This window comes from Vigna umbellata, chromosome 1, assembly GCF_029865625.1.
Source record: "Vigna umbellata cultivar VRB3 chromosome 1, Vumbellata_1.0, whole genome shotgun sequence".
Taxonomy (NCBI): domain Eukaryota; kingdom Viridiplantae; phylum Streptophyta; class Magnoliopsida; order Fabales; family Fabaceae; genus Vigna; species Vigna umbellata.
In genome coordinates, this window is record NC_142165.1 from 98,394,155 (window position 1) to 98,420,963 (window position 26,809).

At 31.0% G+C, this 26,809-nt stretch overlaps 3 protein-coding genes and 1 long non-coding RNA gene across 6 annotated transcripts; all 4 read right to left on the minus strand.

Moving 5' to 3' along the window:
• Window positions 1-1,384, minus strand: LOC124827079 (small ribosomal subunit protein uS4y). The gene is made up of 3 exons (XM_047300066.2): window positions 1,230-1,384; window positions 682-1,063; window positions 1-366 (listed from the first exon to the last, which is right to left on the minus strand). The coding sequence occupies exons 1-3, from the start codon at window positions 1,255-1,257 to the stop codon at window positions 183-185; spliced, it is 594 nt and encodes a 197-aa protein (XP_047156022.1). The 5' UTR covers window positions 1,258-1,384; the 3' UTR covers window positions 1-182.
• A 1,886-nt stretch (window positions 1,385-3,270) lies between these two features.
• On the minus strand, window positions 3,271-6,077 carry LOC148206954 (uncharacterized). Its single transcript, XR_015786651.1, has 2 exons — window positions 5,874-6,077; window positions 3,271-4,439 (listed from the first exon to the last, which is right to left on the minus strand). It is a non-coding gene; the product is annotated as an uncharacterized LOC148206954 (long non-coding RNA).
• A 1,488-nt stretch (window positions 6,078-7,565) lies between these two features.
• On the minus strand, window positions 7,566-9,574 carry LOC124827063 (HVA22-like protein a). 2 transcript variants are annotated; one of them, XM_047300056.2, is made up of 6 exons: window positions 9,434-9,574; window positions 9,068-9,208; window positions 8,950-8,976; window positions 8,675-8,797; window positions 7,922-8,165; window positions 7,566-7,836 (listed from the first exon to the last, which is right to left on the minus strand). In XM_047300056.2, the coding sequence occupies exons 2-6, from the start codon at window positions 9,127-9,129 to the stop codon at window positions 7,780-7,782; spliced, it is 513 nt and encodes a 170-aa protein (XP_047156012.1). In that variant the 5' UTR covers window positions 9,130-9,208; window positions 9,434-9,574; the 3' UTR covers window positions 7,566-7,779. The 2 variants fall into 2 exon arrangements, with proteins under 2 accessions (XP_047156012.1, XP_047156005.1); XM_047300049.2 differs by lacking the exon at window positions 9,434-9,574 and having other exon boundaries at window positions 9,068-9,399.
• Window positions 9,575-15,735: 6,161 nt separating this feature from the next.
• Window positions 15,736-18,178, minus strand: PYE (basic helix-loop-helix (bHLH) DNA-binding superfamily protein). Of its 2 annotated transcripts, XM_047300038.2 has the most exons (5): window positions 17,975-18,178; window positions 17,563-17,654; window positions 16,725-16,843; window positions 16,474-16,598; window positions 15,736-16,252 (listed from the first exon to the last, which is right to left on the minus strand). In XM_047300038.2, exons 2-5 carry the CDS (start codon window positions 17,610-17,612, stop codon window positions 15,887-15,889), a joined length of 660 nt encoding a protein of 219 aa, XP_047155994.1. In that variant the 5' UTR covers window positions 17,613-17,654; window positions 17,975-18,178; the 3' UTR covers window positions 15,736-15,886. The 2 variants fall into 2 exon arrangements, with proteins under 2 accessions (XP_047155994.1, XP_087961162.1); XM_088105036.1 differs by lacking the exon at window positions 17,975-18,178 and having other exon boundaries at window positions 16,725-16,887.
• Window positions 18,179-26,809: the final 8,631 nt, after the last annotated feature.

Genomic DNA, 26,809 nt, shown 5'->3' on the forward strand with positions numbered 1-26,809 from the left:
TGGCAGCAAAACTTGAATACTTTGAGAAAGCAGAGTTCAAAATCATCATACCTCAGGCACAACTTTACCTCAAACAAAAAACAAGTACGGAAAATTTTATAAGAGTCGGAGCATGACAAAATTCTAAAATGTCTACATTAATTAAAAGGTGCGCACAAGAAAGGTTGCTAGACATTAATAACCTAATCTTCATCCTCCTCATCTCCATCTCCACCAGCGGCCTTTTTAGCAGCAGCCTTTTGGTTCCTTCTCTTCACGCGTCCAGGGCGACCACCACCAAGTGGACTCGTGAGTGAGAAGTCAATGTGCTTCTGAGAATCAACCCTAACCATGAATGATGGAATGTTCACCACCTGTCTCCCAACCCTGCCAAATCCCAAACAATCTCAATATTCATTCCAAAAAGAAGCTATCATCAAAAAACAAATTAAACACACCAAATGGTCTCTATATCAAGTCACACAATTTATCAACGAAAACCAATCCATATATTAGGAAAAAAGGATCAGTATTACAGCAAGCCCGCAACTATACGAGTTCAGTATGAATTTAATAATTAAGCCGTAATTATGCAACAAAGCTACACGATACGAAATCAATTCATAGTGAAAATCAATAGCATTGCATATGATCCAAAATAAATAACGAATACTACTTAATGAATATTGTGAGAAATTAGACCTTATGTGCCTCTGCCTGATGAGGACTCTAGCGTGATGAATGGACTTGGCCATGCCAGACTTGAAAACGAGGGTTTGGAGGCGGCGTTCGAGAAAGTTCTCGACGGTGAGGGCTAACACGTAATCGAGCTTGTTCTGAGTCTCGTCGAGAAGTCCGTAACGGAACATTCTTCGGAGAAGTGCTTCACCCTCGAAAATTCGGCGCGGGTTCTTCTCATCCAGTGTCAACAGATTCCTGGCATTGTTACGGATACGGCTGAGGGCGTACTGAACCCTCCACAACTCCCTCTTGCAGCGAAGCCCGTACTCCCCAACCAGCTTCAACTCGGCGTCCAAACGTTCCTTCTCGTATGGACGACGAGGCTTCTTGAAGGTTTTTCCATCTATTCAATTCCAAACAATCAAATAACATATTCAATTCTGTTGGAAATTATGCCTCATTCTCAGATCACAAATATAAGAATGAGATTAAATAAAAAGAAATTTCGTACAAACAAATGCACAGAATATAGATAGGTAGATGCATTGAGTGCAATGTAGAATACTCACAGTTTCGGTAGAAGGAAACGTGCACCATGGCTCTTCTCTTGCTGCTTCTCAACCCTTACGGTGCACCAGGTTTTCGCTGCTAGGGTTCAAAAACAGCTTCCTTTTTATGTGATCTCAAAACCCTAGTTCTGGGAAGTCCGGACTTTTATTACAAGGCCCATTCCACGACCCATCGTTTGCAAAGGCCCGTAAGAAGTTTTGTCTTGTGTATCGCTTTGACAAAAAAAGTTTATTTTTAATAAAGGATGCTCATTTTTTTTTTCTAGACTCTCAGATTTTCGGAAAATTTTACATGAATAGCTAAATTAATTTTTTTCATTAATATTAAATTACATCTATATATATATATATATATAATTTTACTAAAATATTGCTTCTTATATAATTTTGGAAATTATATTATTATTCATATATAAACTTTAATATCACATTAGTATATTATGTCAAGTTTATTTTGTTCTATATTATGTTTGGTTGGAGTCCTAAAAAAAATGAAAGATTGATTATTTAAAGAGAAGGAATAGAAAGTACAGTAATTTTGTCTGGTAAAAAAAAGTAATGAAAATAAGTAAAACATTTATTAATATATGTGATTAATTTTATTAAATTAAAAAGTTAATTTTTTTATCTTTTAAATATAATGTTAAAATTGTTCATAGTGATTTCAACTCAGTTTCACCAGTCTCAGGATCAGAAAAGCTATATTTATGAGGAGGGTGGACTTTTCTCCTAGAATAAATTCATTTAAAAAGAAATTATCTAAGTAAACTTATTCTTACTTTACTTTTTAAATTAGATTTTTAACATGAAATATTTTTCCCACTTGTTTTCCGTATTTATTGAATCTTCCTTGAAACCCAATTAAGATTTTCTCCTCCTTCTCGTACTTACACCCCCTTTGCATGTTCTTGCTAAAACCCACACCTTACATTGTACTTCTGTATACTGCTGCAAGTGCAACACTTGGTATTCATTTCAAACGAATTGTAGAACAGTTATGAATAGCAAGAAGTATTTGAATAGTTAAACTCCCCCATTCTAGTGTCACGTCCATGTATATATTTTTCAATTTCTCTCTTTTTAAAGAATTGCGTTTTGGGGCTAAAGAGGACCCGTTTATGCTATAAAGTAGCACTAGGAATGTTATCTACCATGAAAATCTATTTTTTGAGATTATAATTTTGTTTTGCCTTTGGCTAGGCTGCACCTGGGACAATATGACGTAGGGGTTGTTCCAATGCACAAGGTAGCGACTGTACCTTGATTTAACTTTCTTTTCTTGGTCCTTTAACAAGTGTATTGAATGATGGTTTTGTTTTAGTAAATAATTGAGAATGAAATATTCAGGGGGATAGCATATACTTCGGAAATGTTTTAGTATATTAATCAACAATTTTTTAACTGAAAAACTGTGTTTATCTTTATCAAGGCCTAGAAATCAAATGAAATTTATTGGTGGGTTTCATATCAGTTCCATATCACCTATATTTTTATTAATGTATCCTCAAGCACGAATCACTAGCAGACTGCCATTGTGGGGTGGACTTAGACTGCATTAGAAATTTGGTTAAGGAAAACTATGGTCCTCTATCTGCTGTTCATTCTCAACTCAGTTTGATTGGTTGGGTAAGTTATTTTTAGCAAAGTGTGACTTTTCCTCGTGATTTAATGGTAAATGTGTTTTAGATACTAAAGTTGCATGTGAATGTAAGTAGTAGAAAAAGGTACTCTGGTTGCAATCACTAGTTTATATTTAATGGTTGTTTTAACCATTCTGTGGCAGTGTGTTGAAGTTAGCAAACTTGTTAAAGGCTGACCCTTGGACAACTTAGAGTTCTTCCAATGGCTGAAACGCTACTGCGATTCCATCAATGGTGTCATTATGAATGAGTATGCTGCTTGCTCTGAGTAGTTTTGCCATCATTTAAACAGTTCAAAATATGAATGTACGGTCCTGTTTGGTTATACTTCACCTTAAACATTTATAAAAGACGAGAGTAAAATGGAAAATTAAGTAAGTTTTTCCTATCATAGCTTCAACGAAGGTAAAAACACAATTTATTGAAGAAATTATTATCAATCTATGGATACAAGGCAGATCTCTGTATATAGAGACATATATGGATAAACAGAAAATTAATTTGTCATTTTGTCTTGCTGCTGTAACTGCTCCAATGCCCCCACAAGCTAAAGAACGGATACTTGTCATTTTGGTTGTGATGTTCGCGAGTTGGTGATTGGTAGATCAAGGTAGAAGAAGTAAAAGCTTATATTGAAAGTTTCTTGCAAAGAATGTGGTTGTCAATTTCAATATATTTAGCTTGCTCATAAAAGGCAAAATTGATGGTTATGGGTCACAATAGAGAAGATATTTCAATAAAAGGAAGTCGCAGTTCTTGAAGAATGTAAGTTAGCTACTGAATTTCATAGGTGGTAGAACCAGGGTGCAGTATTCAACATCAGAGGAGAATATTGAGATAGTGATTCGCTTCTTTGAATGCCAAGATATTTAAGATTCCCCAAGGAGAATATCTGGTGGTGGATCTCTTAGTATCCACACAACTTATTCGATCAGAATTTGAAAAAGTTGAGTTGAAGTTTAAAATATGAGGAATAAAAGAAGACTGAGTTGCAGTAGCTTTAATGCAGCGAAGTATCCGAACAACAGTTTGATAATGAGAAGTGGTTGGACAAAATAATCGGGATCTGGTTTTGGATTAGTAAGATAAAAAAAAAAAAAGTCTACCTGTGAGATATTTATAAGCATCCTGATCATCCAGCGGTTGTCCATCATTCTTGGGAATCATGTAAGAGTTTGGAAGGTTTGGCAGCTAGGAGACCCATGTCAGAAAGTAATTCCAAAGCATATTTCCTTTGGAAAACATGTATTCCTGTGTGAGAATGAACGATTTCAAATCCAAGAAAATATTTTAGATTTCCAAGTTCATGAATTCTGAATTGGTGGTTAGAAAATGCTTGGTATCGTGGATTTTCTGTAGGTTGCTTCCTGCAAGAATCAAATCATCTAGGAAACAATAAATGAATGGTTATGATTCTAAGGAGTGATTAAAAGAAGATTGTGTAAACCTGTGTTAAGAGGGAGGATGTTTAGCAAACCATTGAAGATTGATTATTTCAAGACACAAGTTAATTTCAAAGTTTGTGTACTTGGTGTCAGCTTTATATCTCAAAAGATAAATCCAAATATCCCTGATGAAATCAACAATAACACGAAAATATCAAAATCCTTAAAAAGATATAACATTAAGAGGGACCCCAAATATCCAATGCGAACTAATTCAAAATTGTGAGTTTTAGTATTGTTGTTAAAGGAAAGTCGAACTTGCTTAGCTAAATAGTGTTAGTGTGATGAAAAGATTTATGAACATATTGATGAGCAAAAATGTATAAACTACTGTGAACCTCAGTCAGGAGTGGAGATCCTCAATAACACAATTGGCAACAATTATAGTTGATAAATCTCCAGTGTTAGAATCTGAATTCTTGCGTTCTTGTTGTGATATCATAGCAAAAGCCTTGTTTATGAGGGGAAGAGAATCAAGAAGAAGAATTTGGCCCTTAACAAGATTGAAATTATCATTAAGCCCTTTCAACAAAACAGAAAACGGAACACTAATTTTCTCTTATGTCTTGTTGTAACTGCTCTAATACTGATTATTGAAAACACTGTTTATATAATAATTTACAGTTCACTTCGTTTATCTCCTGTTTCCTGTAGATTACTGATCTCAAATCAGTAGTGGATCTCCTCGAAAAAGAAAGAGACTGATAGGGAAAATAGGAGATGGTTGGTTTATGAGAGAAGAAAGAGGGGAACTAAGGGGAACTAATTGTAACCGCTTAACTGCTTAGGACAGTTAAGAGTGGGCGGGAGAGGTTGTATAAATAGAGGACAGTTATATAGACATGGGCAGGAATTGTTTAGTTGTTTGACGGGTTCATACCTGTGAAAGAGGCTTATGCCTCTGTATTCTTTCTATATAGATGCGATATTGTGAATAATATACAGATTCCCAATCTTTTTGGTGTTTCTTGGAGAGGAATAGAGTACTAGAATTAGGTTCCCAATCTAGAACCTAACAGAGACTCTTACTTTGCAAAACTGTGGCATATAGAAATTCTGTTGAATCTCCAGAAGTGGAGAATGTCTCTGTAAGAATTCTAGTAAAGGCTTGCTTGCATTGACGTTTATTTTTATTCACAAATGAATAATGGTCAATTTCTTTTCCAGTTTTTGCTTGGATTATCATCTTCTACTCTCTTGAATTAGCCAATTTTTCTTTGAATTTCCTAATGCCTTTGTCATTGACCGGACTGGGGCAATAGAAATCACACAAATTTTTCTAAAATAAATTATGGTTTTGGAACTACTTCTATACTATTGGAAATTGCTTATATAGATTATGGGTTGGTCTTAAATGGACAAAAGTTAGATACGATGCAATACAGGCATGCCTCCGGATCATGATGAAGAAGCATAAAGTATTTTATCACCAATGAAAGGAAAATTGAATTTCACAAATATAAGCAATAATTACATGTTCTCTATACAGATGACTATAAAAAGAAGCTTGTGTGCTGATGATCCAAAGGAATCAGGCATTAGAAGAAGCTCAAAATTACCTTTATCAAACTTTCAATGCTGTGGGAGCTGCGGCTGAAGCTGAAATTGAAGCATGACCACACCCGAAACCAGTTCCAGGCTGGTATATACATGATATTTTTGTCAGCACTTCTTGAATCAAACTCGATGATGTTTATGATTACAAGAGCGGTGTGTGGTGCCTCAATTTTATTGCAAGAGTGGATGGATGGATAATCAAATGTTATAATGACTTATCTTTCCAACAAATAAGAGTTATTCTAATAATTCCTTTTCGTTTATATCTAATGACATTGTTTGGAAAATGGAAGTGGTAATGCAATAATAGCCACTTTTTTGCAGGTATAATAAGAGTTGATTGTAATACTCTTGAATTTAGAATATTTTTGTTGAATTTTCGGTATTATTGATCTATTATACCTTCAAAATAAGAAATTTACATTTATTTTGATATTTTAAAACATATTAAAAACTATATATATATATATATATATATATATATATATATATATATATATATATATATATATATATATATATATATATATATATTGGATTAAAAATGTAAAGTTGCGGAAATTTTTTTTTGATTCACCTCTAACATACACTAAGTCCGGACAATAAAATACGAACCACATATACATACATTGTGAATAAAATATGTTATGGTTAAAGATAGAGTTTTTGAGCTATAAGTATTTAAAGTATTTTTTGTTCTATTCATTTAGTAGAAAAATATGAGTCATTTATGATTGTAGAAACTAGGCTTAAGCAATATGGGATTATATTCGGATTTAATCCGACTAATTTAGCACAATCTAAATCTAATATTGTAAAGTTCATATTTAACCAAATGGTTTTTTTTATTAATGAGATTCGAATTATATCGAATTTCGGATTAATTTGGTTGGTTATTAAGATTATTCAATTTTACTTGTTAAAACTACTCCTAATCCAAATTTATCGTAACTCTAATATTTTTTTCAGATTCCTCCGGTTGAAGGTTTTTTGTTCACGTCTAGAAAGAGAAAATAATCATTTTGTTAAAGTTGCATATGATTGAAAACTTGGTTTCAAGTAGGGACAAAATCCCATCCTATGCGATCCATTTGTTTGCTAGTTATCACTAGTGTATCCATTTCTATCTAAGCTCGACTACTAAAATAAAGTCTTGTCGAAGAGCCAAATTCTGAGGTCGTCTTATTATCTTAAGGAAAAAAATATATATACAAACTACATATGGTTATCATCAAGTACTAACCAAGCACCACGAGATCACATGATACACCGTCCCAGGCTCTAACATTAAAGGCAAAGAGCCTAAAAATTAAGATTGTATCCAATCCAATCACAATAAAACCACCACCGTAGTAATTTTGTACTAGGTATTTAAAGTTATACGGACAATAACGAACATCAATCTCCATGAAGATATCACGAACAAAATGGTACTAGTAATTTCAAATCCTAAAATCCGTAAATGTTACTCCATTAAGTTAGTTGCGCATCAGCTTTTTTAGTTACTCCATCTGTTTACGTCTGGCATGAATATTTTAGTTTTAGTTTTTACTTCTAGTCAGGCTAATTGATGACTATAACTACATTTACAAAAATATGTTTTAGCAATGAGACCTTTAGTGGCATGGCATAATTGCATTCCTATACAACATTGGTGTGATTTTGTTCGGAATGTAACAAAAGGAAAAACAAAATCAACGAATTTCTGCTGTTAAACTAACATTATATATACCATGGGTGTCATAGCCATTATACAAAACATAGATGACTAATCCCAAGCTAGCTACAGGATAATAATAACTCGATGAAGGGGTTGAAAAAAAAAGGTCAAAGTATCGTCACAGAGAGGGTAAAACAAAATATGAGTAACATGTACACTCACGAAAGACAGAAATTACATGATTGCAGTTAATAAGTCTCATCATACGCTGTATAATAACCGCCACCCCTTCTGGATTTATCAGCCTGCAAAGCCATGACACCGTTAGCCCAAGTCGGATACAAAAACAAAGCAAAATTACAGAACAATGGGTTCTATAGATGGAAATACCCTATTGATCAGATTCTCAAATGCATCAGTTCCATTCTCTTGGATGTACTTCTCTGCAGCAGTTAGAATGTCATCTCGCTTACCAAAGGTGTCCTTTTTCCTTGGAACGTACCAGATGTTAATGGTTTGAGGATTGACATATATAGGTCTCACGTAATGCTCATATACATAAGCAGCACCGCTAAAGTAAGGAAGGACCAACCAGCAGGTTGCAATCAGCTTTGCATAAGGCCATATCGGAATCCTGAAATACGTAGTTGCGAAAATTCAGCCACATGTTAAATAGATTACCCTGCACCCTTCTAAATATACTTTTCACAACTAAACTAATACAAAAAAAAAAGCTTGATATAACAGAAAATACATTAAAGTAATTCAACATTCTCTGGTTACACTATGAAGAATATTCTCAGTGAAGCCTTTTCTAGTGCCTTCCATAATAGCTCATTGCATTCATGCTTATGTACTAATATGTACATAATAATTTAGCAGCTCCTTTTTCTTAATTTCTCTTACCACAAATTACATCCTAATTATCATAAAAAAGACTAAGATTTTATGAATATCCCCAAATTGACAGGAGGCCAAAGTCAGCCTTACCCCCTAAAAACTAGTAACATAAATTAACTAAAACAATTTCTCTAGAAAACCCAACAAACTTACCACCGCATTTACAGAGTACTCATCAACCTTCAAGAATAATTAACCCAAACAAGAAAAATGATAAAAGAGATAAAAAAAATGGTGGCATACCATTCAAGGAGTTTTGCAAATGTAAGTTCAAAGAGGGTGATTAAGGAATAGAGAACCCAGTAAGTGAGCCATTGCTGATCATCAATAGGAGACTTGGTCTCAATTGCCCTAATCGAAGCATATCTGCATCATAATACAAAAACCCACGCCAATCAGGAATCACTCCATCATTCTCAAACGACATTTTGACCTAACATTTCGATGGAATAAATGAAAATGAAGCATTCAACAAAACAAGTGTTGGGAAAAGAGGGAGATTTTGAGATCGCACTTACAGAGGATAAACAAGACTAACCACAGGCCTGCAATAGAAAAAAAAAGATAGACAATGTAATATATCAGTCTTAAAGAAAAGAAAAGGCAAATTAGAGAAAAAAAAGAGGAGAAACATACCCGGCAAGGACATCGAAGTTTCTGAGAAGCACCTTGAGGAAATTACCAGCCCCAGATCCCATTTTGATGTATAGAGTAATTGCTTCTATTGAGGGCTTAGCTTTTTTTAGTGGCGCTTCTTCGATCACTTCTCTGTTCTCACTGGCACGTAAAGAGGAAAAAAGAAAAAGAGGGTGTGAAGTGCTGTGTGCGCAATTTGCACTGTGGGTTGCGTGTGAGAGAAAAGAATTCAGACAGATGAAGAAAAAGCAAGAGCTAGCGGTGGTGAAAGTAACAAGAAAAGAGAATAATTGAACAGAGTGGAATTGCTGTGGGATGTTGTTTTTCTGTGTATCCGATACTACTATAACACTATCTGCATCTCACCGTATATTACGATTGGCGACCTCGATTTCAGTCGTGGTTGGAATCGATTGCGGAACACCGTGGTCCTCTGCCAGTGAAGTTTTCTCCCATCACGCTTTCATTAGCTGGGTTTGGTCACCAAATAAATATTTGCGGATTTACCTAGGTGCTAAATAACTCTTAATTATATAATAAATAAATTAATCTAATATTTTAATGTAATTTAGTATTGATATATTTATTCATTTTTCTAGAGAAACAGGTGTAATAATATTCTTAAATATGATTATTTCTGAAACTATTTAATTTTATGTTATTTCAATAAAATTTAAACTGATGAAGTCAAATTGAAGTGAAGGAAAAGAATCTTGGTTGCCGTGTATCACGAAACTGCCGCCACCGACACTGTCCTAACTAAACTACCAACTTTTATTTTATTTTATTTTCTTTTGTTTTCTTAAAACATTACTTTACAATATGCTTAATGTAAGGGCTTTATCCTCTGTGCTTCTTTTTTCCAGAATAACTTCATTTGTGTGATTAAAAAAATAACTTCCTCTATTCTGTATTAATATCTATTCATGTTTTTTTATAATGTGAAGGATTTAGTTTTATATTATGTAAGAGGGACTATATTATATTTATAAAGATTAAAAAAGATAATTAAGTGTACATCTCAACTATTAATTCGACTGAAAGTATTACAATGTTGTGAAAGAAAGAATAAAATATTCTACCAATTTACGTAGTTATAGATTAAATATTTCATTAAATTTAACAGAATTAGTTATTATTAATATATTTAAATTTCTTAAGTGGATTTTGTTATTACATATTAAAATTTTATTACTTTTTTTTAATATTAAATATATAGACCAACAAATAAACTTACATTCAAAATTACCTATCTATCTATGTAATAATTGGTAGAAAATTTTTTCTTTCTTTATATATTTCATTCACAATAATATGACCTATATTAAAAATTTGTGACCATTATAAGTAACCAATAAATATGTCTATTAAAAAATGAAAAATAAATATAGATTACATAAAAACTCCAATGTCCAGAGAGCATTATAATGTTTTATTTCTCTTTTTGTTTGTAGAACTTTAATCCTCAAAAATATTTAAATGCTCACGATAAATGTTCAAAGTTAAAAAATCTTTTCCTTGACCTTAATCTTCACAAACACTGATGATAATAATGTAGCTTTTTTTATAATTAAAAAATTAATTTTCAAACGAGGAACATAACATTAGAAATTGTTTCAACAAAATTAGGTTTTTATTTTAGTATCACATTTCTTCGTCCCTTTTGTTTTATTATAGATTAATATCAAAGTTTATAATAGTTGAAAATCTTCATTGAGAAATAAAAGTAAAAATTTATTCTTACTTAGTGCAACTTGTATCTATATAACATAAATCTAATTCAATATTTTCTGTCAAATCATTAGCATGTTTTCTCCTATTCTTTCACCTCTACTATATTTAATCTATTTGTTTTTTGTTTGTCACAAAGACAACTTAAAATAACATTTTGAAAACATAATAATCAAATTTATTACATTTAAAACATTCTAGTTTAGATTTATTATGTTTTTTTCATCAACTTTTATCTTACATTCATCATCATGACTCTTAAAATTTTTTAAACCTCTAGTACTTTGTTTCTAATCGTTTGCCTCTAGCTCTGTCCATCCCTTAAAATGGTTGGAATGAGTATTGATAGAAGTTTTCAATACTTTTCTCAACTTTTTTCTATTTATTTTTTTATTAATACACTAATAAATTTTTATTCTTTTACAATACATACAACAAAATTAAATTTTGGTATTAAAAATTGAAATATCTTTTCAAGAACATTTGTTTCTTCAATTATGTTACCATATATGAGAATTTTGTTGATAAGTCTCATTATACGCACATTAATTTTTCAAACTTGATCTAAATTGTTTTAAACTCACTACAAAAACCTTGATAATGTTGTTTGATCTTGTAGATAATTGATATTTTTTTTCATTGAATCCCAAATATCTTTAAACATTTATTTTGTTGAGAATAGTTTTCAAAATATACCGATGGCTCAAAAACAACAATTTTTGGTTTTAAATTTTTTAAGCTTTAGTGCCTCCAATTCCATTTAGCACTCTTTTCTTTTCAAGTGCACCATGTTTAATTACCTATCAATACTCTTTTGAGGCTCAATAAAATTTCCATCAATATGCACCAATAGTCATACTGAACATCAAACTTTGAAAATCTTCGTCACTTTTACTCCCACTCACACAAAAGCTCTTTGGTTTTCAAAATATACCTCAATCAAACATTATATCATACACAAAAGACAAGCACTTAGGGATAACATTTTGTATGTCATTGATAAGCACATTCAAGACTCAAGGGCACCTCTTAAGCACCCTGAGTGAACCTTGTATTAGTAATTGTTTAGTAGAAGGATGTGTTGGAACAAATTTCCAATAACTTAGGGAAACAAGATGAACAACAATGTAGACTTGATATAATTTTCTAGGCGTGAATACACACTTTCCTAAAAACAATATATCCTCTCTTGTAAGAGTGAAGGGGATCACAAAATCCACTTTTGAGATACAAAGAAGAAATACAATGATAATACTCACTCAGTATTAATGTCAAACAAGAATAAAATTTTCACTAATTGATTTGTGTTAAGTGAATGACAAAATGAAAATAAAAGAGTTTCTCCTTTCAATAGAGCACAGGATCCCGATGTTGATCAGACATCTTTCAAATTTAAGAAATACTAAATTCTGATTAGTTACATTTCTTGCTTGATTGTAACTTTTCATGAATGATTTCATGAATAATTCTAATTTTTCATGAATCTGAAGATGGTCTCTAATACTCTTAAATCTCAACATGATGTAAAGTTGAATTCACTCTTTGGTTCATTAATTGGATATATTATCCCCCTAATAAAAATACTAATTTAATTGAACCTTTATTTAGTTTGTTTTTTTTTCAAGTTTTATTTTGTATTAAATCAATTCAATTTAATTCTTTTAGTTAGATTTTATAAAATGTTATATTTATAAATGTGTGTTAATTCGTAGTCTATTTATTTTTATAGTTAAATTTTATAAAATGTTATATTTATAAATGTGTGTTGTAACATCCCAAAATACAGTAATTACCATAAATCAGAATTAATTACAATTAATAGTTAACAATGCAGTCTTTTCATTAATAAAAACGAAAGCAGAAGCCGAACGGCTTAAGTACAGAATTACAATAGATAAGGACGAACGGTTTTACAAAAAGAAAAGTAACCGAACGTCCAATTCAGAAGCGAACGACTAAACTAAAAATGAACGACGGACGTACTACTGCTCCGTTTTCACTTCCACTTCTACTAAGTTTTCTTCTTGGATCACCTCCTCTAAGGTAGCCTCGCCTTCTGCTCACATCCACACGGATGATCATTGCAAGACAGGACGAACGTACATAGACAAATGGACAACACAAGGAAAACGAAAGGGTAAGCTTATATAATTAAATTCATACAATCAACATGTATATTTAACATTGCAATTCACACACACATGTAACTTAACATAGATCTATATATATCTAAATATACTAGACAGACTGTCCGAACTGTATGAACCGTGTAGCTACAGGCGTCCTCGCACCCGAGTGGTGTAGTAACTGGGATACACTCAACAGCTGCCACTCGAGGTTAGTCCGTTCTTACGTCGCCCATGTTAACTTATGGACTAAGGACCTCCTGCCATTCCCACACATGAACTACTCTCCTCTACGTGAAGATGAGTATCACAGAATATCAGGATGGACCATGCCAGCATTAGCATAACCACAGTCATACTTTACCCAATTCAAAAATCAACATGTATGAGACGTTCCTCCCTGGAACGCTCGTCCAAAATCCAATATCATATAATCGTTCCATATAATGTTCACACTTTAAGTTTTCATAATTCATCCTCATTTACATCTTTAGATTCAAAAACGTAAAATGACGAACGTTCAGTCCACTGAATAACTAGGACGAACGTTCAAAGAAAGGTACTGGATAAACGGGAAAGTATACAACAACATTACTGTTTGTTCGGCCAGTTAAATGAATTGACTCGTTTGGATGTACCCTAGTACTTAAAGAAAATTTTATTAAGAAGACCTTAGTCCAGATCCAATGTAAGATGGAGGGTCAAGAGTATTTAGAACTATTTTTTTTTGTAGTACTTCGCATACGGAAGACGGATGCCAGTAGTTGAACGAACGTAAGGAAAAGTGAATATTTTAAAACTTGAACGAACGCTATTTTATCCAAGTGGTTATTCAATAATACGAGCGCTTGGTATAAGACCGAGCGCCACTGATGATGAACATCAGGTAGATGACCGAGCACCATTGATGACGAACGCTTGGTATAAGACCGAGCTCTATTTAGGACGAACACTTGGTATAAGACCGAGCGCCATTTAGGACGAACGCTTGGTATAAGACCGAGCGCCATTTAGGACGAACGCTTGGTATAAGACCGAGCGCTACTTATTTTAAAGTATAAAGGTGTAATTTAATATTATTGAATTTAAGGTAGACGACATCTCTATGCTGAGCCGAACGCTCCAACATAGCAATTCAAATGAGGACGCTCGTTCTCAAACCGAATTCTTCCCGAATGAAAGAATTCTACCCTAAGTCTTTTTCAGGGGAACCGAACGGTATAAGACCGTACGATAACGAGCGTAATTTATCATAGAGAGTAATTTAAGATTCAGATTGTTCTTCTATCCTAACTCGATATTTCTCATATAATTCATACTTTATAGTTTCATATCAATATCAAATTTCCAGACTTTACACAAATCATATTAATCCTTCATAATCATACGTATCAAACATGATCATACATCACAGCCAACATATACTCTTATTCATTCAATTCATCATCAATCATACAATTACACTCATACTATACACATACATTCATTCGTTTATCAACAGGCATGCATTATCTTCAATCATACAACAAAATATGAATTAAATACATAAGCTTCCCTTACCCGTATCAGTATGTGAAACGTCCTAAAGCAAGGGTATGGTGCGTCCTCTAACAGCGTTCTACTCCAAGATTCACTTACTAACTTTCACTTAATCTATACACCAAAAATCAAAAATAACTCAGATTTCACCCATGCATGAACCCAGAACCTGGTTTCCAGAAAAACCTAAGGACGAGCTACTGAAGGAGAACTTACCAGTTTCAGTTCTTGAAACTGTTCGGTCCAATGTGTAGCTCTCAGTTCAGCGAACGCTCCTACGGTGCTGAAACGTGATCGGAGAAAGACTTGGTGAGTTTACAGTAGAGAGAAGTTGGGAGACTCTAGAGAGAAGGTGGAGAAAATGGAGGTTTGAGCTCAGAGGAAGATGAAGAGTGCATGCAGGTGAGAGAGAGTTTTTCGAAAAATCCATTTTTGTTCAATCCACGTTCGTTTGGACGAACGTCTCCCAAGCCGACACCTGCACACCCACTTCTGAATTGGAAGCTTCTCTCGTGACACGTGGCGTGCGTGCATGCGGTGCAAAGTGCGCTTTTAAGGTTTCTGAACCGTGAACGTGGGTGCATTAACGTGATGTGACAGAGGTTATTATTACTAATTATTTAGGGTTTCACATGTGTTAATTCGTAGTCTTTTTATTTTTTTTATTTTATAGTTGAATTAAGTTTAGTTATCTATAAAAATAAAAAAATTCAAAACTTATTATATTTTATAAAAATTTGTAAAAAAAAATAATATTTATTTCACATCACACTTATACATGACATTTCACTGCTGATACATAAAAAAAAATAAATAAAAAATAAATAAAATAAAACCAAAAATACTACAAACAAACTCATAACGTTTACAAAGATGTTAATTTTGTTTATACAAATCTAACATAAATGATTAAGTTGAATCTATTTAACATAAAAACCAAACTTAATTAAAAAAAATAACGGAATCAAACTAAATAAAACTAACAAATGAATCAAATTATTAATTAAACCTATTTTATTCAATCATAATCTGATTTCGGAAATAAAACAATGAACTGTCTCTTTCTATCTTTCAACCCTGAAAGCGAAAGCACACGTGATGTTAATGGAATTTTTAGAATAATAAGTTGGCATGTTAAGGGCGGAAGAAAAAGTTTGTTAAAAAATGTGTCAAGAAAACATTGCATCCCAGAATAGAGGAGTTCATTTATCAGACGTGGTCCTAGAAAAGCACACAAAAACGTTTCTACAATTAACTACTGACTTTCAGCCATAAGAAAACAAAACTCACGAGTGAGATTCTCTTAGATCATTGAATATATATAATTTATACATGAAATCTCCACAGAGGCATTGCTATAGGAAAGCTAGTTGGCATGATAAAACAATGCCGAAACTATACAAATTAAATTGAAGTTTAGTTACTATCCAAGCAGCTGTGATGGCCATGAATCTGCTGCTGTGGGATACCTTGCATGCGGTTTACTGACAACAGAAGAGGAATTTGGAGCTACTTCGTTAACATTAGCAGCTGGAAACGAAGCTTGAAGATCGGGAAAAGGGACAAGCAAAACTGCAGATCCTTGCTGCAAGTTAGGTTCCATAGTATGCAATTGGAGACTCTGTCCTGGAAAATTTGACTGCTCCAGTGGGTCAAGTTCCAAATGGGGAGGTACATTCAGGTCAGGTTTAGATTGAGCAACTCTTGCCTGTATCTCTCCTTGAAGTTTCTCAATTTGAGTTTCTAGGCTACAATTCTCCTCCTTCAGCTCATTTTTCTCCATGGTCACCTGCTCAAGGAAGGAAGGCAATCATGTGAAATCCAAAGAGATACAAGGTTACAGTGTGACACTACATAAACTTTTCAATTTAAAAAATATGATGAAATGTTAATTAGTTCAAGGAACTGGCCAAAATATTAAGTAAATATAAAGTATTTCATGTCACCCACATGTTATTTAACACTCTCAAAAGGGTAAAAATGAAGGAGGAAAAAGAGAGTCAATCTTACATAATGCGATTCAGACAACAGTGTGACATTCTCTTTCTTGAGGGACTCGATCTGAGAGAGCAAGTCTTTTAGCAACCTAGCCGCTTCACACAATATAGAAGCCTTTCCATTGTTCTCATTCACATCTATCCTCACAAAAAATCCCAAGAAAAGGAAGACAAAAAACACTTAAAATCATGTTGAGTACTAAGAAACCAAATATGTAAAGTTTGAACATATTCAAGATACATGATAGTGGCACAAGAGGTTACCAAGTGCATTGGCAAGATCAAGAAAGAGTTCATTCAAATGTTCACGTTTCATTTTCTCCCTTTCGGCCTTGTGAATTTTCCTGGGGACTTTCCCTTGGTTCATTTTACCAGAAGAAGACCTGAAGCAAATAAAGTTTACAAGAACTGAATCCAGATGAAGAACCTGTAATTCCACATAAAACTACTCATGCAAGAGATGAACTTGTAATTCCGCATAGGATAGTCATGCAAGAGAAGTGAAAAAGTAGTCATACCGCCCTGTTCTCCTCTGTTGATACACTTCTCAATATGTAATTATCAGAGAAGAAAATTAAGAAAGTAAAATAAATTAAGTTTCTCCCATATATTAAAATTAGTTTAAATATTAATCAAAAACAATTTTTGGACAAACTATGTGAAGAACTTCTATAAATTAGCTATTCTAAAATTTAATTTTAAATTTTAGAAGAAAATACATTTATTTCCTTTTCTTCAAAGTTATTATTTCAGAAGTTTATCCAGGACTCCACTGCTTTTTATCAATAGTTCTGGTTAAATCTTAATTTTTGTCTTAACAAGTACAGCCAGACAAAATAACTAATGGTTTTCCTGCACAGAAGAATAAATGTTACAATTATATTTGCATCGAATCAATAGATCAAATGTTTCAGACAATTTCAGTTTATTTGTCCATATGAATTTGAACCAAAGAAGTACAACAGGAATTGGCACTGTGAAAAAAACTACCAGCCCTTATCACATTCTTTAGAAATGAGAGACAACATGAGCATAACGATCTTATTTTTTCAGTTGTAGCAATGAAATGACACATCACCATTAAAACACGAGAGTAGCTGACCTGCTTTTTGATGTCCCAACAACTGCAGGAGCCACACCCTCTGATCCCATGTGAACAAAGCCTTCAGCAACAAAATTTTAAAATTTCCTAAACTGGAAAAGAAAAACTACTTCAATACTGCACTTACTCCTCTTATAAAAAGTAAGGACTAGTAAATTGAACACCCAAATAAATATTGAATTTTCTTTTTTTGAGCCGGATACCGAAGGAAAATCCACGTTCCTTGATACAAGCAATCCAATCAGATAAAGCTATGGAGAAAAGAAGAAGCCAAATTCTGAATTTTAATTTTCACAGTTCATAGCAGCCAAACAGAGTATCAATAAATTCAGAGCATAAAAGGAGATAACTGAATAAAACAAATAAAACAGAAAAATTGCATAATCGCATCAGAGAAAGTGGTTTTGCTTACCTAACCCGCTAAGGAGACTGAACAGAAATAGAATTGGAACAGTGAAATTGAAGGATAGAGTTTGGAGTGAAAATAAGAAAGTTAGAAAATGAGAATTAGGGCACAAGAGAGAGGAAAGAAGATTGGATTGTGGGATGGCGTGTGGCCGGTGAGCACCTGTCACACGAAGGCGCGTGGCCAGGTCAAGCTCATTCAGTGCAATCAACAATCATCAATGAGTTCGGCACGTGATTTTCTTTTAAGCATTTTTTATTTATACAGAATTAAATTCATACTTTTTTTAATTTTTTTCTCCTTATATTTTTTTTTCTAATTTAACTCTATTTTTTTTTAAATTACTATATTCACTTCTCTCGGTTTTGGATGAATTGTTGAAGGAGATGTGTAACAAATAAAATAAAAAAAATAAGATCATTTAAATAAAAGAAAACAAACATAAATAAAAACATGATTTTATTTATTATTTTAACATAAATTTTTATTATGGATTGTTATATTAATTATAGTTAATTTAAACTCTATCCAAAATATATTTCAAAACATTTATTATTTTATCTCATAATTTATTATTGGTGCAGTATAATTAATTATTACTATATCATTTCTTACCATCATGCTAGAAAACACTTCACAGCCAACAATTTCTTTTTTGAAAATTTTACATGAATACTAACAAATTTTCCTACTTCTATAACACATAATAAAGAAAACAAAATTTTTAATTTTATAGTTGATTTCACTTAACTTATTTTATATTTTAAAATAAAAATATGATGTGATAAGTCTTAGATAGGGATTTATTAAGATATGGGGTCTACCACCACCTTTTTTTTTCAACTAATTTCATATCAACTCCTTCCAACCATCACAGTCTTCCCCAAAACATGGCATCAAATAAATTTTGAACTAAATGTTAATGTCTTAAAAAAAATATTATAATGCATATTTGTATAACTTTTTTATAAATGTTAAAAATTAAACATTTTTTCTTATTAATTTTTGCTGAAAATGTAAGAACAGAGATGTTGCCATCTCAAACTTAAAAAACTTTAGAATCCAAAAATATTTATAAAAATCACAACGGAAATCACAATCTTATTTGTAAGTTAAAAAACTGATTTGCTAGAAAACTTTGTTAAACTTAAATTGTAAAATTACTATCATTAGAAAGGCTCATAAAGTTGTTTTTCAAAATAAATTAATTTAAACTCGATAAATAGCATTTTTTACTTACATACCCAAATCTCTGGTCTAAATTCATATTTAACAAATGAAACCTGAGTTTTGATTTGTTTCCAATTTTCATATCATATATTCAAGTCAGTGTTGTTAAATATTAAAAGTTATTTTATTGCGACTTGAAATTTTATTATCATTTAACATGTATTGTGCCTTTAAAAAAGAAAATTGAATAACTACTTTATAATTTTATTTTTACATCAAAATATCTGTTTCACTCTAGGTTTCAACCGTAATTATTTAAAAAAAGTCACATTAAAATCTTTTATTTCCCTTTTCTATGTTGTTGAAGTCATTATTTAAGTTTTCAATTACAACCTTAATATAAATTTTGCATACTTGTTTAATTAGTTATATATCATAGATTTTTTAAGTTTCATATTTAAATAATAATAATACAAATGTACATTTATGCTTTAGTCTATATTTTTCTTCTGTACTAAAGAATAATTATCAGAATAAAGGTGATTATTAAATTTGTTTATAAATAAATAATAAATTAAATATAGTTATATTAAATATATATATATATATATATATATATATATATATATATACCAAATTGAAAAAATAATATATTCTACATATATTAATTATAGAAACACATGTATCTGTGTAACATCCCAATATATAGTGTAAACTATAATAAAGAGAAGCAACATGCATGATAAAGTAGTACAGTTATCCATCTAAAACATAAAGTGATATCTTTACAGTCATCCAAAAACAACTATAAATTTAAAACTTTATATACAGACTGAAAACTATTCCAAAACTATACACAAGGCTCTAAAGAACAAAAGCACTACTCAGCAGCAGCATCACCTCCATCCAATGCTTGCTCCAAAGAGATATCTTCTTCTGCTGCTCACATCCAAAGGATGGTCATCGCAGAAGAAGAACAACAGAACATACAAAACATAAGCACACAACAGGGTAAGCTAGTTTAAACAAAGATTAATCATACAACAATTTATTAAACTTCATACAAGCATGTTATACATTCCTGTCATTTAAACTCTTCATACATAACACACACTGACTCAGACTGTTCGAACTTAGAATGATTGCCGAGCTATGGCGGGTCGTGAACTCGTGGTGGCTTATATTGCTTTGCAAAGCCGTTGCCAATGGGTTTCACCCTACCACACTCACGAGGTTAGTCCGTTATCACTCACCTTGGGCCATACTGGAAGCACCCAAGATTAGGACCTCCTGCTACTCCTCACGACATGGATCAATCCTCTCTACTTGAGAATGAAAGACCATTGGAGTTTCAGGATAACCCCCAAGACTAAGCTCCTGCATCCATTCTAAACTTACTTGAATCTCAACTAGAGATTCCACTTTGAATCACAACATAGGGCACCACCATGTCTCCTCTCCTTGAGAATCATGGAATTACGTCCATAAACCACACTCAAACTTTACACTTTTGATTACAACATACCACAATCACCACAGATATTACATGATACAACTGCAACTTACTTCATACAACACTCATTGATTCATATCAAACAACATAAGAGTACACAAGACTTGAACTAGAACGTACCTCTCGCACGGCGCCCACCTTCGCATAGCGAGACCATAAGCTTCTCGCATAACGACCTAACTCGCCTTGCGAAAGCCCTAGACAGAGACCAGCTACTCTGGATCTCTCGCATAGTGACTAAACTTGTTATGCGAATAAAATTGTAAAATACAACAGACCCCAACCCCTCGCATAGCGACCCAATTCGCTACGCAAGAACCTCATCCAGAGACTTGACCCCCCAAACACTTGCAGAGCGAGACCCACTCGCTGATCGAATAATGGTTCCAGACCCCAACCAGTCGCAAAGCAACCCAGTTCGCTACGCGGATTGACAAACAGAGAGCAACCCTCCCAACTCACACGCACAGCGTACCCATTCGCTATGCGGGTACATTGGCAGAGATTACCTCGCCAAGGTAACTCGCTATGCGAATCTATTCGCACAGCGAGTCTGCATAATCTGCAGAACGAAATTCTGCAGAATTATACAACTCAAACTAGTCACATATGACCTATCTACACTACCCCAACAGTCACTAACAGTCCTTGACCACTAATACTCAAACTCACTACCTCACTTCCTCTAAAATACACTAAACCAGCCCAAATCACTTTACATTTTACTTCATCAACACTACAACATATTACAACCAATAACAATCACCAATTTGCACACATTACAACATTTAGATTAATCCAAAACAACTCATCAATCACATTTCACAGTTCCACCATTTTTAACAATTAAGAACATACATTCACAATCTGAAATTTTAACTGCACAACACTTTAATCACAGAATTTATCACCTACAGTACCAATTGAAAATTAAAACACAACCTAGCTTCCCTTACCTCAAAGATACACAACCCAAACACAGAAACGTTCCAGCCCTACCTTGCACAACAAGGAAACTAAATAGAAACCTACAACTCACCAATTGGTGATAGAGAACCACACTTAGAACCTAAATTGAGCTAGAAATGGAAGGAATAACTACTAACCACATGCAACCCGAAACCATTGCATGCTCACAACTCAGAGAAGAACGAACAGAAAAAGGGAGACAACTTACCAGTTGAAAAACGAGAAATTGATCGGTCCAAACTCAAGCTCTCAACGTTAGGATCGCTTAGACACCTCCTGATCGTTGAACAGAAAACTCAGCAGAGAGAATTTGTAGAGAGAATTAAGAGAACTCTGAGGAATAGAGTTCTAGAGAGATGAAGTGTTCTTAGAATAATGAGAAGTGTTATAAAAATTCTATTTATATTATAAGATTATTTTAAAGTAAAATAATCTATCTTATTATTCTAATACACCAATCTGCTTTATAACACTCTATTTTTCAGGTCTTTACAATCTGTGTCCATTTGCACTTTTGTTGCATTGAAATATTATAAAATATAAAAGTAAATAATTTTATAGCGATAAGAGTTAAGAAATTATATAGTTATTTTTAAATTGAGGATTTAGACTATTACTTTTAAGGTTAGGGATTGTATAATCATAATAATAAAATAAAAATATTTTAATAAAATAAAATTTAAAATGATATAGTTAAAGGAAAAAAAAATACTGTTAGAAAGTAATATAGCAATACACATTAAATAATCAATAATACAGTATAATTAAAAAAAAATATTATTATTTATGCTAATAGTAATTATATAAAAATTAATATATATATATATATATATATATATTATATCTTAATTTTTATTTTTATATATTTTTATATATTTTTAATTGTATAACTTAACTATGCAAAATGTTAAGATGAGTACATAAAATTAAGTTGTTTCTTCCGAGATTATGTGTACAAAGATTAAGGAAAACTATTTTTTTATGTAGTGACTTAATGCATATTATTGAAAAAAAAAAGTATATATACATTCTCTTTTTATGTGGGAACAAGAAATATATAATCGGATAAATTAATTTTAAGTGCTTAGATTATTTATTTTTTAAAATTTGTTTTTTCTGTATTTTAAATTTCATCATTAAATTTTACATCTCCATTTTCTAAGTTTCAAAGGACACTTTTTTCTTCCTACATTTTTATATTTACTCACCCCTACTAATTATAAAACACCCATGCATCTTCCCAATTCTGAAAAATCCACAATCTTCTCAAATAATCAATTCCAAATAGAGAAAAAAAAAAGGCTCACTCACATGATGTTTGACAAAAATAACAATAAATAGTGACAAGACATGGGCACATGGTAATGTGGTTGACTTCAATGGTGGCAGTGGAATGATGTGCAGATAGCAATCAGAGGGTGTAGGAAGAAAAGTCTTCTTTTAGTATTGAAGAGATCTTAGGCTTAAAAAAGAACTCGAAATCCTGAGAGTACAGAGGTGTGCCAACCAACTTTCCATGGGAACCATGAGACCATCTTTGCCATGTCAATTATTTTCCTTTCACTGTTTTCCTTCTTATTTTTTTTTTCATTTAGTCTTTTAAATTTCTTCATAGTTAGAAAAGTGTGAAAATACCCCCACCACACTAAATGTAAAGATAAAATGTATACTATATGATAATAGTAAATTTTTTCATACCTAAATTATATTTTTTCCTATGATAGAAAAATGTTAAAAATGACTACCCCTTTTAATTTATTAAATTAAACTCAAAATATAAAATATTGATTAACTTATATATAAATATATATTCATTAATTTTTAAATTTCTTATTTATAAGAGTGTTTGAAAAAGTTATTTACATATAAAATTATTAAAATGTCTTTTTCATTACCTTTTGTTATCTGTATTTATTGTTTCATTACTCTTATTTTGTATGCAAATGTTTCTGAACTAATTAATAACTGTCATTGTATTGTATATTTCCTGTGTTTATATTTATTTTGAATTATATATTATTTTATTTAAATTTATTTTTAAATTATTTATTTTTGTTTATTTATTTTTTTTATTTATCTCTAGTTACGTATATGTTTTTTTATTTAATTTATTTTTAATTATATGTTAGTTTTATTTATTTCATTTTATTTATCTCTAGTTATGTATCAATCTTTTATATTAATTTATATTTTTGTTATTATATTTTTTTATAACATTTTATTTTATATATAATTATTATTTAAAGTTCTTATTAAGGTTCTTATTTTATTTTAAAGTATTATTATTTTATAATTCAAAAATTATATATAGAAAAACAAAGTAAAAGTACATATTATTTTATTGAAACTTGGATGAAAGAAAGTTATTTATATATTTTATGGGTATTGTATACGCTTTATTTATCTGGATGACATATATATTATTGGTAAAATATGAATAATCATCACATTTTGTGATTCTAAAAAATATCTCTGAGTATGTCTATTAAATGAGTTTTGGGTTTGGTTCTAATGAGTTGAGAAAATCAATGTAAAAGTATTTGTGTGTAGGAAGTCACACTTTTGTATATCGGGGATGAAAGACATGGACCATGGTGGGTCTAAGGAAGCTTTTACTAAGTAGTTAAATATTTGGATGATTAAGAATACTGCCCTGGATAATTTGACTAATGGATAATTTATATCAAGGATTAAATATATTTTAGGCTTAGAACCAAATTAGAATTTGTTTTTGTGCGAAACTTTGATACATTTTAGTTCTCAAACTTAAAAAAATGAATGGATGTAGTCTTTTTAATCCAATTATATTAAATTTTTTTGACGTGTCAAACACATTTTTCAATTGAAGTACAAGATAAACATGTCAATTACGTTTCATTTGAGTTGTTTATAATGTTTGACACAACAAATTCAACTTAATAAGGTTAAAAACATTATATCCATTCATTTTTAAAGTTTGAGGATCAAAATACATCAAAGTTTCAGATATTGACACATTTTAATTTTGCCTAAAAGATATTAAATATATAGATAATCTTCTATTATGATGTAGAACTTTTAATATTGAATGAAATTTATGTTATTGTAAATATTGCTTGTGTGTGTGATTTATGTTCATTAATTATCACATTTATTGTTTACTAATATGGCTTGGGCGTGAGTATCTTTTACAAATACAACATTGCCCAGTTTTAGAAGGAAGAATAATCCATTAAAAGATAAATATCTTTTCAAGTTGAAGATTTAGAGTGTTTGAAGTGTTTTTAGAACTTAATTGTAAGATCAAATATAATATAATTTTAGAATAAGAGACTATATTATCTAGACAAATAAATGTTAATAACTAGAAATTTTTTTATCATAAACTTTAGTGGGAATGGAAATAAAAAACATATATAGTATAAATAAAAGAAGAGAAATATATATATAATTAGTAATGAAAAAAAAGGAAAATAATCCATATGTTACCAAAAACATTTGTGTATAAACTGATTTACTTCGCATGTATATTTTATGTTAATTGCGCATTAATTGCACATTACAACTTATAGAACAAACATTTAGTTTTCATCTTCAAATCATAATGTCTCGACTATTATAAAAAATACAACACTGTAATGATCATTAATACCCAAAACATAATACACTAATCCCTTAATTTTTACTCTTCTAAAACATTAAAATATTACTACTCATAAAAACGGTTGAATAACCCCTAAATTTAAGCTTATCCTAAGACCATAAAATACTAAAGGATAGGTACTTGTTAAGAAAAAAAAACTATGCATTATATTACAGATGATATAACGTGATAGAAATAAAAAGAATGATAAATATTAGTCACGTATTTGAAATAATTTGATAAAGAATGAAAGTAAACGTGAGATAAAAGAGAAAATGAATATTTAAAGATAATAAGGTAATAAAGTGGGCCTATAAGCTTAGCGAAAGGGCAGTTGCTCCCTCCACCACCACCGAATGCTTCCTGCACCACTCCATACCAATTTTGTCCTTCTCTAAAACGGATATCAACATCCGTTTTACCTTCAACGGATGTTGACATCCGTCTATTCACAAATCCTATATTTTAATTTATTGTTTTTATTTAAAAAAAAAAATCTTCAACGAATGTGGCGACATCCGTTAACGGATTGCCACATCCGTTTTAATAAAACTTTTAAAACTACTTTGATTATTATTTAAATAATAATATATAACTTAAATTAATAATAATTATTTTATTAAATAAAATAAAATTAATTCATAAATAATTAATTAATAATTTTAAATTAATTAAATAATATTTATATATTAATTTAAAATATAATAAATTAAAATCTGAAAATTTAAAAAGAAAAAACTTCCCGATTTAATAAATTTTTAAAATCTTCAACGGATGTGGCGACATCCGTTAACGGATTGCCACATCCGTTTTAATAAAACTTTTAAAACTATGATTATTATTTAATCTGTTTTAATAAAACTTTTAAAACTATGATTATTATTTAAATAATAATACATAAATTAAATTAATAATAATTATTTTATTAAATAAAATAAAATTAATTTATAATTAATTAAATAATAATTTTAAAAAAATTAAATAATATTTATATATTAATTTAAAATATAATAAAATAAAAAACTAAAAACTTTAAAAGGAAAAAAACTTCAATGCGTTTTAATAAATTTTTAAAAAGTATTTTAATTATTATTTAAAATAATAATACATAAATTAAATTAATAATAATTATTTTATTATAAAAAATAAAATTAATTTATAAATAACTAAGTAATAATTTAAAAAAAAAGTAAATAATTAAAAAACTTAAAGAAAATAAAAACTTAAAAAAACTAAAAACTTAAAAAAGAAAACTAAACGTAACGGATGTGGCACATCCGTTGAAGAATTTTTTCTTCAACGGATGTCGACATCTGTTCAAGAGAAAAGGAGGAGGTGTAGGATATTTTAGAATATGAAGGATAATTTTGGAATTTAAAAAAAGTGTGGTGGTGCAGGAAGCGTGATGGTGTAGGGAGTAACTCTCTAGCGAAAGATGTGTGAAAAATTGTAGCATCGCGCCCCAGAAAATACAGAAGATGAACAGGAAGCCCAAAGCTGAACAAAGTGGCTTACATGTCTGCATGGTTTTAGATTACCAAGTAAGGAAAATGACAGGATTAGAACG

Bases quoted from the DNA above. Each gene is read 5' to 3' on its own strand.
- PYE (XM_047300038.2), bottom strand. From the start codon at position 17,612: ATGGGATCAGAGGGTGTGGCTCCTGCAGTTGTTGGGACATCAAAAAGC. The intron at 16,599-16,724 runs GTAACCTCTTGT...TTGTGAGGATAG, and splicing joins TGATCTTGCCAATGCACTTG to ATGTGAATGAGAACAATGGA. The intron at 16,253-16,473 runs GTAAGATTGACT...TTCCTTGAGCAG, and splicing joins TGTTGTCTGAATCGCATTAT to GTGACCATGGAGAAAAATGA.
- LOC124827063 (XM_047300056.2), bottom strand. From the start codon at position 9,129: ATGGGATCTGGGGCTGGTAATTTCCTCAAGGTGCTTCTCAGAAACTTC. The intron at 8,798-8,949 runs GTAAGTGCGATC...ATTATGATGCAG, and splicing joins GTTAGTCTTGTTTATCCTCT to ATATGCTTCGATTAGGGCAA. The intron at 8,166-8,674 runs GTATGCCACCAT...TACGTATTTCAG, and splicing joins TTTGCAAAACTCCTTGAATG to GATTCCGATATGGCCTTATG.
- LOC124827079 (XM_047300066.2), bottom strand. From the start codon at position 1,257: ATGGTGCACGTTTCCTTCTACCGAAACT. The intron at 1,064-1,229 runs GTGAGTATTCTA...GGAATTGAATAG, and splicing joins CGTTTCCTTCTACCGAAACT to ATGGAAAAACCTTCAAGAAG. The intron at 367-681 runs GTCTAATTTCTC...GGGATTTGGCAG, and splicing joins ATCAGGCAGAGGCACATAAG to GGTTGGGAGACAGGTGGTGA.